We start from the raw sequence: 12702 nt of genomic DNA on the forward strand, positions 1-12702 counted from the left end.
CCAAACTCTAGCTATTATTTCCTCTATTGCATTTTAGAAAATGATAAAGAATCTGATTGGTTGCTATAGGCAACACCAACACTTGTCTGTTTTAGAAGCTTTAGCAAATATACTCCAAAGTGTGACCACAAATGCGCAAAAGACGCAAGTCGGAGGTCTGGCCTCCGTGGAGAGCCGCTGGATCCTAGTGCCCGGCTCTTCTAACACCTATCAATTTGCAATTCATATGGGCAGCATAGTTAGTGTTTTCATTAATATGCACTCAATCTGCAAAATGGTTGAATCCAGTCACTGCTTCAACGAGTGCCCCAGTGATGCCACTAGTCGCTAGTGAATTGACTGGCTGCACTATCACAAAATGGCTCCTTCCTCTGTGTGACTCCCAAAATATATCAGTGATGTTAGTAGATCTTTTGTACCGTAATCAGGGAACAGTACAGATAGTATGGATGGCCATTGGATACCATGGTTACTAACCATCAATGTTTTCATTCTGATGGCTTTGTTCTGATAGCTGCTGTTCGATGGTGGACGATGCCACTCCTGCTGCATACACCATGAAGGAGAAGGGCAATTGAAGGTTTTTTAAATAAACCTGAGAGTCGTTAAACCCGATGCCATTGGCTTATCAGGGGACATGGTCATATATGTTTTCCTTCCAGTGAGGACGGTTAGGTTAGGGTTTATAATTGTGTTGTTGGGTAGATAGAATGGTGTGGAGTATTTGACAGAGTGTTAAGGGTTGGTAGTGTGCTGTTGGGGCAGTTATCTGTGTGTGTAACCTGGGATGCCTCTGTGTCCTGACACCAGCCCTTTATTACTTTATTGATGTTTTCTTGTTTATTTAGGTGGTTTGGATGTTTTTTTGCTTTAAGGTGGTTCGAATGGCTGTGTGGTAAGGTGGTTGTTTTTGTTATGTTTTAGATGAGTGCGCCCTCCTTTAGTTTGGTGGTTGCTGATGACTCCCTGCGGTTTCGGCTGAACCACCCATCTGTGTGGGTCCACAATAAGTGGTTCTAAGGGAGGGTGGTTCACGAATGTGTTTGGTTGTTTGAGTTATTGTACATTTTGCTAAGTTTTGTAGCAGCCGTTCTTCATTGCCAACATACTTCCCTTCCCCCCCTACGTCCATTTTTCAATAATTTGTTAAATACATTTTTAAAATGTTCGCAATTACTGTCTCTGTCTCTTTATCTATTCATGGTATAAAGTAAAGTCCCTGGTAGGCATCTGTCTGTGTGTTTGGTGTAATCTCCAGAACCACTGGTCAGATATTGGTGCAGTTTTATCTATTCTATAGAGGAAGGATTAGGTCTATAAAACATTAATGTATGACAAAAAGGATCTGAGCAGTGACTATTTTAGTGAAGCAAGTCAATGAAAAAGCGGCTGTCCGAGTGCTTTCTTCTCTTAAACCGATAAAGATATATCACAGCCATGGACTTTTTTTTCATTCCATGTAGAGACTGATACGTATAATCTGGTTTCTCCAGAAAATTGATGTAAGCCCTGTTTATTGTGGCGAAATTTCAGTTTTTCCCTTTTTTTAACGTTCCTATTTCATTTATGTGAAAAAAAATGCCCGGTAGGAGTCTGCTTCAGCATGATAATAAATAAAGCACAGGGACAGACACTTACCGTGGCTGGAGTTGACCTAAGTGGAGACTCTTTTGCTCATGGACAACTTTACGTGGCCCTTTTGCGTGTCACGTCAAAACTAAATCTTTCTGTGTTGACGTCAGGAGGAAAAGCGACTAATGTCACCTACCTCAGTTAAAAAAAAGTCTATTGTCGTAAATTGAAAATTGCTCCCTTGCCAAGCCAGAGCGGGTCGCTAGTTGGTTATTATTTAGTAGTATGATGTTTACGTATATAAGGTTTTATTATTATATGTATGTCATGTAAATGTCTGATGGTGAGTCATAGACCATTAAGGAGTTTAACTTTGTGTCCATAGCAGAGCTCCATTGCCCATGCAGACCCCATATCTGCCCATTGCCCATGCACACTAGCATACATCGATGATTAAACCATCCACTAGTTAACAAGTGATGATTACGTGCCATCACAAGGAATGCAACAATGGAGGCAAAATACAACAAAACAGTGCCGGCCTACTGGTGGCCATCCCTAGCGTACAGCAATAAACAAGACCACACATTGGGCCTGATTCTAAGTTGGACGCACTCCCGATGTCGCGTGCAGTTGAGCGATTTTTTTTCTACTACGCATGAATCTTAGTGGCACTGTGCATGTGTGTCAAGAGCCCGTGCGCACTGAGTCGCAATTGTCATTTAGACACACGGTCTCTGAAATGTCTTGAAAATGTATTGGGCGTTCCAGGGCGGTGACTGGGAGCTGGCTTAGCAGATGCACAGAATTTGTCCGTCTTATGGGCGTGTTATGGGAGTGTCGTTGAAGTGGTTACATAATCGTTTACATTGGAGGCCATACTCTGCACCTAGCATGGGGCTGGAGCAAGTATCGATATTGTGACAAATGGCTGCATCTAAAAAGACACACCAAGCAATATTTGAGTGTCTAAAGACACTCAGAGGTATATTTACTAAAGTGCGGGTTTTTAGAAATGGAGATGTTGCCCATAGCAACCAGATTCTACTTAACACTTCTCTAGCACCTTCAAGAAGATAATAGCAAGAACGTGATTGGTTGCTATGGGCAACATCTCCATTTCTAAAAATCCGCACTTTAGTAAATATACCCCTCAAAGTGGGCGTCTCAGTACTTGCACATTCAGACGTACGCTTGCACACCAGGGAAGGGCTTGTAGAGGTATTTACATAAAGTCGCAGAAGCAATACTGGCAAAAGATGCAGACACGCAAAAGACGCAGACTATAGTATAGACCAGTGGTTCCCAAACTTTTTAAAATCACGGCACCCTAGAGTATCGGCATTGTCTTCACGGCACCCCTAAGCCAAAAGTTTGTTATTGAGAAATTCAGAAAAAAATGTAGTGAAGTAGTAAAGTGAAGTAAATTGTGATTACCTGTTATCCTTAGGGTCAGTTACGTGGTTGTGGACAGGTTTGCGCTTCTTCTTGTTCACATACACTGGTGGCCAAAATTGCGGACACATTTAGAAATTTCAATGTTTTTCAACTTTGAATGCTTATAAAAACTGTTTCACTTCAAGCAGTGCAATGATTCATATATCAAATGAGAGGAAATTTAATGCTGAATTCAACACAATAAAAAGGAGGTCAAATATTTGCATTACAACAAGGGAAGTTATGCTACTTTCAGTCAAAGAAGCACAGATGCGTGAGATTCAATAAGCAGATTGTAGTAACAGCTACTATCAGCCAATCTGAATCGTTGTTCTGAGGACCAATCAGCTGTCGTTTATGAGCAGTTGCGAGGTCATGGTCCAAGTTGGGAAAGGCCAGTTTGGCTGTTTCATTTTGCAGAATAAAGTTGGTTACTGATGTGCAATTACGGTTGGATGTTTGTGTGTATTGTTTAGTGCTATTGACGGTGTAAAAAATAAATACAACAATGTCGTCCAGGCAAAGTGGTGACTGGTCACCCAGGAAGAGATCCAGGATTGTGGTGTTACGTGAAAATGGTCTTTCGTATGCAGCAATTGCGAGAGAAGTTGGTGGGAATGTGACATCAGGAATATGAAAGTTTTGTTTACGCTATCAAGAAACACAATCGATACAAAACAAAGAAGGAAAAGGCCGGAAAAAGTGCACAACAGCTGTTGATGACAGGAGAATAAAACGAATTTGCGTCAGGGACAGATGGATGTTATCTGCGGCCAGTAGCAGTGAACTGAATGCAACTGGTGTTTTTGTCAGTGCAAGAACGGAACGGAGAAGACTAACGGAGGTTGGCCTAAAAGGTAGGATTCCCCGAAAAAAGCCATTGTTGAATAAAAACAGTGGCAGAAACGAATACATTTGTAATGCAGATTGTAGTGTGATATTATCAACTGAATTCGCATTGCGAATTCAGGCAATATCACAGGGATTTACTACAAATCCGTTGCAGGGACAGAGCCTGCCATGAAGCGCTGTCCCTGCAAATCCCCTCCGCACACTATTCACGGTATTTTCGTAAAAAATACCGTGACAAAGTGCCGATGCATGCGCCGACCGACCATCGCTGCAACCCCCCGGCGCTAAGCCCCACCCCCCAGCGCTAAGCCCCGCCCCCCATGATCGCCTGCCCCCCCCCCACAACTCCCCCCCGCGACCCCCCCTCAATAGCACTTACCTGCTGTTATCGGTGCTCCGGTGATGTCTTCCATGCCTCCAGTCAGCTGACATCCCATACTGCACTGGGACACGGTCACCTGATGACCAGGCAGCAGTGCACTATGGGAGACCAGCTGACCGGAGGGAGAACATCACCGGAGCCCCGATCACTGGTCCCTGGAGTCAGGTAAGTAAATTTAAAAAAAAAATAATAATTTTTAGCAGAGATCAGCTTGCGGTCTGTTTAGACCACACAGCTGATCACTGGGACCGGCTCCGGGCTCTACTCTGCTTTTTAGAGCAGAGTAGGAGCCCGGTAACCGGGGGAGACCCTGGATAACACCACCTTATCACAGGGCCTCCCTAGGTATTTTTTTCATTATTTATTTTCAGTAACTACCAGGCAGATCACATTTCCCATTACAATTATGGGAAATGCGATTTGATTACTAAAAATAAGTGATACTTAGGGGTTGGAGTACAATTTTACGAATTGCACTCCAATTGCCCTGTAATAACTATAGGTGATTCTAAAATAATGTGATACGGGTGTGAAAACACCCTTTTTCACTTTATTTTAGTAAAAATAATGATAATAAATAGAGCCCATAGAGTGACGAAACGAAGATATCGATATTTGGTAGTGATGGGAGAAAATATGTGAGACGTAACATCGGGAAAATCTGAATCCAGATCGCATTCAAGCGACAACAAAGAATCCTACAAGTGTTATGATCTTGACATGTATGACAGCAGATGCTGTAGGCCGCCGTTATGTCATAGATAGCACACTGAACAGCAGAAAGTACATTGATACCATCCTACAACCAAAACTTCTACCTTCTATCAAGGATCTTGTCCCAGATAATGCCCCATTTTTTTTCCAGCAGGATTCAGCTCCCTGCCACACTGCACGGATATGCAAACAGTGGTTCACGGAGAATGACATACAGGTGCTGGGATGGCCAGGAAACAGCCCAGACCTGAACCCCATAGAACATTTGTGGTTTTGTTTGAAAAAACTGGTACATATGAGGCGTCCATCCAATAAAAGACAATTAATTGAGGCCATAATTGTCTCATGGTACCACATAATAAAGGAAGAGCTCCAAACATTGGTTGACTCAATGCCACGTCGCTGTGCTGCGGTCTTGAAAAATAAAAGATACCCAATGAAATACTGATAGGACAGTAACATCATAAGTATACACAGGGATTTTCACCCTAAGTGTTGTTTTCACTGCATAACTTCCCTTGTAATGCAAATATTTGACCTCTGTTTATTGTGTTGAATTCAGCATTACATTTCCTTTCATTTGATATATGATCATTGAAGTGTAACAGTTTTTATAAGCATTCGAAGTTGAAAAACATAAAAATTTCAAAAAGTTTCCGCAATTTTGGCCACCACTGTATTTACATGACATTGACCATAAATAATTTGACTTGGAGCTGGACCAACAACCTGAGGCACCCCTGCAAGTGTCCCGAAGCACCCCAGGGTGCCTAGGCACACACTTTGGGAACCACTGGTATAGACATAAATTCCTTCACAAGTGCTCAGCATCTTTTACTACCTTGCCACCTAGTTCTTACATTGGTAATACACCACATATTCCCTCTTCATATAATGAGCATTACTCTGTTCAGTAACAATATCCAAGCTGGAAGAGCAGTAGCCTGTCTGCCACAAAATGACTACCTCTACTATGTGTAGTCTGCAGGTGCACTTTAATAATATAATTAATTATATCAATTTGGACTATTCAATTTGCTTACCATAGGCAACCAGCACAAGAACGGTGTTACAAAATAAATGACCAGGAGGACCAGGACGCAAGATATCACACAGGCTACCTAAAGAATGGACAAACATATCATATTATTTGTAGTGGGTATTTAATAGTTAAGCTGGTCACGTATAATCATCAGTGCAATATGTGTTTTATTTTGTAAATCCCACATTGAGAATAAAGTTCAGTACAAATTAAAATAATCTACTCCAGTGATTCTGAAATTTCTCTCAGATATCTACAGCAATGCATGTATGTGTATTCATTAGTGGCTAGCTTGTTTTAAATTAGGAATACAAATGTCTATGATGCATGAGTCACCTAGGAAGTGACAACACCAAGCACCCTGTCCCCAGGTCCTAACGCTGCCCTTGGCTACACGGTAAAGAAGTCTCATCTGCAAGTTGGATATGAAGGACTAAGTAGCAGCAAGTAGCAATTTTCTATTTCACCAAATTTTCATCAATTTTATTAAAGGCACAACCCTACAGGGCGGTAACTGAGAATATAGTTTTTTGCCATATTTAAAAGGTTTGACTTTAATAAAATTGCTGGTATATAGATTACCCCCCAAAAATGCTACTTATAGCAATAATATGCAAGTCCCCATCTGCCTTCACCATATGGACTTGTTGTATTTGTTTTTAGTGCACAAAACAAACTTCTGGGCTGCAAAACTGTTTTCACCTATTAAAGCACTGTCATTGGTAGAAGGATGCTGTATTTGAAGGCATCAGTTATGAAATTTACCCTCTGACAATTTCAGTCACACTTAGGGCACTTAATGTTTGTTGGGAAAGTAATGCCCCTGGGCCGTCTTTTGTAGGTGCGAGTTTAGGCTACACCATGTTTTACAGCTCACAGGAACATTGAAAAAGATGATGCAGGTGCATTTCCTGGAGCCATATATAACGGAAGCGCCTACTGGTTCCAGTCAGGATAGCATTTTCCATTCTGAACCGCAGCTCAGATGTGAGATGTGTTAGAGAGTATAGGTTGTGGTGTGTTTTATTCTGGTGGGCGGTGTAGGAGATGGCGCCAGTAGACTGTCAGCGTTGGTGTGATGTCTAATATTGCCTCTCTGGAGTTGTTCCCTGTTTTGATGTCAGCACTGCCATAAGCCCTGATATGTACCAGAGTTTTACAATTATGTGACAGGTGCAATGTTCAGTTGTGATGTTGTACCGTTTCTCATTTTGTCTCCACATATGGAAGCTGTCCTTTGCCAAATGTCTTTTTGAACTTTTGAGAGTTGCCAATCTCAAGAGATGGCACATTTGACATCTACTTAGTCCTGGCTGCACATTGTACATCTACTGGAGTGCAGAGTGGCACATTGTACTGTACATCTACTGCAGTCCTCGGTGGCACATTGTACAGCTACTGCAGTCCTCGGTTGCACATTGTACATCTACTGCAGTCCTCAGTGATACATTGTACTATACATCTACTGCAGTCCTGGTGGCACATTGTACATCTACTGCATTCATTATTTGCACATTGTACGTCTACTGCAGTCCTCTGTGGCACATTGTATGTCTACTGCAGTCCTCGGGGGCACATTGTATGTCTACTGCAGACCCCGGTGGCACATTGCACATCTATATATCTACTGCAGTCCTCGGTGGCACATTGTACATCTACTGCAGTCCTCAGTGGCACATTGTACTGTACATCTACTGTAGTCCTCGGCTGCACATTGTACATCTACTGTAGTCCTCAGTGGCACATTGTACTGTACATCTACTGTAGTCCTCAGTGGCACATTGTACCTCTACTACAGTCCTTGGTGGCACATTGTACATCTACTGCAGTTCTCTGTGGCAAATTTGACATCTACTTAGTCCTGGTGGCACATTGCACATCCTCTAGAGTCCAAAGTGGCAGACTGTACATCTACTGCAGTCCTGGTGGCACATTGTACATCTACTGCATTCATTGGTGGCACATTGTACGTCTGCTGCAGTCCTCTGTGGCACATTGTATGTCTACTGCAGACCCCGGTGGCACATTGCACATCTATACATCTACTGCAGTCCTCGGTGGCACATTGTACATCTACTGCAGTCCTCAGTGGCACATTGTACTGTACATCTACTGTAGTCCTCGGCTGCACATTGTACATCTACTGTAGTCCTCAGTGGCACATTGTACTGTACATCTACTGCAGTCCTCGGTTACACATTGTACATCTACTGCCGTCCTCAGTGACACTGTCACATTGTACTGTACATCTACTTTAGTCCTCAGTGGCACATTGTACCTCTACTACAGTCCTTGGTGGCACATTGTACATCTACTGCATTAATTGGTGGCACATTGTACGTCTACTGCTGTCCTCTGGGCAAATTTGACATCTACTGAGTCCTGGTGGCACATTGTACAGCCTCTAGAGTCTGGAGTGGCACACTGTACATCTACTGCAGTCCTGGTGACACATTGTACATCTACTGCAGTCCTCGGTGGCACATTGTAAATATACTGCAGTCCTCGGTGGCACATTGTACTCTATGTCTCCTGCAGTCCTCAGTGGCACATTGTACGTCTACTGCAGACATCGGTGGCACATTGCACATCTATACATCTACTGTAGTCCTCTGCTGCACATTGTACATCTACTGCAGTCCTCTGTGGCAAATTTAACATCTACGTAGTCCTGGTGGCACATTGTACATTCTCTAGAGTCTGGAGTGGCACACTGTACATCTACTGCAGTCCTCAGTGGCACATTGTACATGTACTGCAGTTTGCAGTGGCACATTGTATTGTACATCCAGGGCCGTAACTAGGGTAGTGCGACCAGTGCCTTGGCACAGGGCACTGCAGGGCAGGGGGCGCTGTTTGGGCCTCTCAATTTTCCTGTTTATTATCATTCTCATTTGTGGCTTCCTCTTCTTTTATCCCCAGCATCTCCTGGCCTCCCCTATCTCTTCCTTGGCCCTCCCACATGAGGCCATGGCCCTTTTTCAGGTGCATTATCTTATGTCTCTATTTAAAAAATGGGGGTGGCACCAATGCTCTCTCTGGCACAGGGCACCAAAAAGTCTGTGTATATCTACTGCAGTCCTCAGTGGCACATTGTGCTGTACATCTACTGTAGTCCTCGCCTGCACATTGGACCTACTGCAGAGATTGGGTTTCTTGTGAATTTGTCTAACTAACTTGTGATTTGTGGTCTTAATTGTTTTCTCAGGTCAATGCTTTTGCACAATTTTCACTAGATTTATAGGTTATAGTATATGCAGATAGCTCTGCAGAGAGAGAGAGAGAGTTGTCAGGTATTTCTTTCATTCTGCAGTCTTAAGTTTTGCAGAACATTACCAGACAATTGACTTGCTTTGGTTCATATCAGGCTGAAGGAAAGCTGAATACTACCATGGACATCAGACAGTCAATTACTTGAGAGCTTAAAGGGCCTATACTGTACATCAGACATCTATTGGGGGAATTCCCTGTTCTGCAGATGCCTGGTTTGGGGATGTGCAAATTTAACATAATGGACAATTGTGATTCGCCGATTCTGCTCCAATTGTTATTCCGCTACCTTATGTTTTATGTTGTAAGTCATATGGGCAGGTCCATTTTCAGTTTCAATTAATTTTACTTATGTGTAGCATGATTTATTTGTATTATGATTCACTCAATGTACAGCACCATTTAATATGTCGGCTCTTTATAAATAAAATAAATTAATCCTGTTTGATATGGGCATTGATATATTAAACAGGACGTGGTGCAGACCCTCTTTTTGTTGGGGAGAAAAACTTAAAGTGTTAAATTTATTTTGTTATTAGCAGTTTCAGAGAGGTGGATTTGTGGTTGAAACCTGCATGCACAATCTCAGCAGCTAACAATAGGGTTGGTGTTACATGAGTATCATGGGAGATCTCTAGAACCTGGCATAATGTCAAGGGATATTTGGTTGGGAAATTTTTTTTTAAATATTCTTGATGGAGTCTCCCTGAGCTTTTTCTGCCTACCACTGTGCAAACAAGTCTCCATGAGCCTCTTGGACCTACTCATGTGATGCCAAGGGTCTCTAATCTTCTTCTATCTACCCATATGATGTCAAGGGTCTGTGATCCTCCTCTTCCTACTCATGTGATGCCAAGGAGGCCTCTGATCCTCTGCTACCTACTCGTGTGACGCCAAGGGTCTCTGAACCTCTGCTACCTACCCGTGTGACATCAAGGGTCTCTGATCCTATGCTACCTACTCATGAGGTGCCAAGGGTCTCTGAACCTCTGCTACCTACTCGTGTGACATCAAGGGTCTCTGATCCTCTTCTACTTACTAATTTTACGCCAAGGGTCTCTGATCCTCTGCTACCTACTCATGAGGCACCAAGGGTCTCTGAACCTCTGCTAACTACTCGTGTGACATCAAGGGTCTCTGATCCTCTGCTACCTACTCGTGTGGCACCAAGGGTCTCTGATCCTCTGCTACCTACTCGTGTGACATCAAGGGTCTCTGATCCTCTGCTACCTACTCGTGTGGCACCAAGGGTCTCGGATCCTCTTCTGCTTACCTGAGTAAAGCCAGGCTTCCATGAGCACAACACAGCTGCCTCTTCTACCTACCTATGTGCTTAAAGAGTATCACATTTACATCCACATTCACAAAACACAAGATGCTGACAGACCTGTGTCTTTGATCCATTGTTGTACAGTAGAAATGAACGGGCAGGGGCTCCTGAATTTGGTATACAAAAGAAAAATGATGGAATGATATTGCTGAGCCCATGTGCGAAGAGTTCCTGTAACATATATAAGAAACATAGAAATGGTATGTTATCAGCAGGAAATAGTTCTAGTATCTTAAACAATCTTTATTTATTTATTTTAAAAAAACGATTTATGTAAAAGGTTATTTTTACCCAGGTTTTTTTTTTTTTTTTTACTTTTTATGTCCTTAGTCACATTGTCATGAACTTCAGATACTCTGATATGGGTGGTTCTAATAATCAATGCTTAAGTTACCTTACATGAAACACTCTGGTAGGCCAATTTGGTATTTTTCCACCTCATTTTGATACACAGATCTTAGTGTGTGGTCTCAAAGAATTGATATTTCCAAGTTAACAATGTTGTCTTTTGTCAGTGACCACAGTTAACATGTGTGTGATGCCATCAGCTATTCACACTATCTGCTCCTCTAATCAACGCTTATTACATACAAAACAATACAAATAGGCACTTTCTAAATAATTTTATGTGAGTATTACTAATATCTCCATGCAAGCTGATGTCAGTTCCTCTTATCAGCTGATATCTATCTATCACCCAAATTACCAAGCATAAATATTAAGGTTCTGCTCCCAGCCTCAATATATACATTTACAATATTGGACCTCAGCTCACCTCTGTTAGCCTATGATTGTGGTATCATGATTCTTTCATGTAACCGTAGTGGTTACCATTACTGCCTCACAACACTGAGGTCATGAGTTTAATTCCCGATCATGGGGCGTTTTTATGTTCTCGCCGCGTTGTCATGGGTTTCCGCCGGATGCTCAGGTTTCTTCCCAACAGATTGGTAGGCTAATTGGCAAGATGAACACTAGTGTGTGATTGTATGCTAGGGAATTTAGACTGTAAGCTCCAATGGGGTAGGGACTGATAGGAATGACATACATTCTCTGTATAATGTAAATTGCTGGCGCTATATAAACAAATAATAATAGCAACTGAAACTGTATATACTGTATGTCCGATAAAATGCTGATCACTGTAAAAGGCATTGCATTTATTTGTAACCTTACTGAAGATATACCACCCAACACTTTGGGCGGGACAGTCCTGTGTTTCAGGGACTGTCCCGCTGTCCCACCCGTGGGTTGCAGTGTTCTGTGGGTGGGAGGGATATTTGAGGGCAGAACACAACGCTTCTCTGCATAGCAGAGCAGCGGGGGAATAGATGTCGTACACACACGCACAGCATCTTCACAATGCGGGGGGGAGTCTCTGGGGGTACACCCCCCCAGAGTGATGAGAACATGGCGCGTTGTGAGACTACACCCCCTCCTTGCAAGGCCACACCCCCTTTTCAGACATGCGCACCACAGGCATGAATGTAGACCCAAATTATACAGCACAGATGTCGGGAGATACAGTGGACCTCATTCAGAGTTGGTCGTTGCAGCCGCACGGTCGTACAGGAAAAGGGGCCGGATATGCAAATGATGCACTCGCATGTTGTGTCCCTAAGTTCGGATCGTTAGCTGGCAGACCAAGGGGAGGAAGCGGTCGTAAGACAAAAAATACGCCCCCTTCTCGTACGCATTACACGTCATCTCCGGCCATATAAGGATTAATCGAGACCATCGGGAACCATCGGAACTGGTCGTAGAGCTTAAGGTTGACCATACCCTCTCTTAAGCTCTACGATCATGTCAGTGTAAAAACCTCCCATGTCACGTGTGCCATGACACTACTTTGTTAATTATGCACTCCCATAAAACGCCGTTCGCATAATTAGGCACGCCTGCGTTCGGATCTCCACTCCCCAGTTTTCAAGCAACTTCCCCTGTTACCACCCACAAATAGTTCATTCTGTCACTCAAACTAACGACCTGGCTGTGTTCAAGGAGAGAGAAATTTCTGATCGTAGCAGCAAGTTTGCGCACGCGCATTGCGAACTTTACGCATGCGTAGTTCAGCGAACATCGGTGGCGTACGACCGTGCGGCC

The 12702-nt window shown here is 43.1% G+C and overlaps 1 protein-coding gene across 1 annotated transcript in view; it reads right to left on the reverse strand.

Annotated features, from left to right (window-relative positions):
• Window positions 1-12702, reverse strand: part of SLC26A7 (solute carrier family 26 member 7) — a 97138-nt gene that overhangs the window by 24308 nt on the left and 60128 nt on the right. Inside the window, exons 8-9 of the mRNA XM_088471505.1 lie at window positions 10657-10770; window positions 6001-6078 (exon numbers count right to left, since the gene is read on the reverse strand). Coding sequence (XP_088327631.1) covers window positions 6001-6078; window positions 10657-10770 — 192 coding nt within the window. The remainder of the gene's footprint in view (window positions 1-6000; window positions 6079-10656; window positions 10771-12702) is intronic.

This window comes from Taudactylus pleione, unplaced genomic scaffold (assembly GCF_031769625.1).
Source record: "Taudactylus pleione unplaced genomic scaffold, aTauple2 ptg000114l, whole genome shotgun sequence".
NCBI lineage: Eukaryota > Metazoa > Chordata > Amphibia > Anura > Myobatrachidae > Taudactylus > Taudactylus pleione.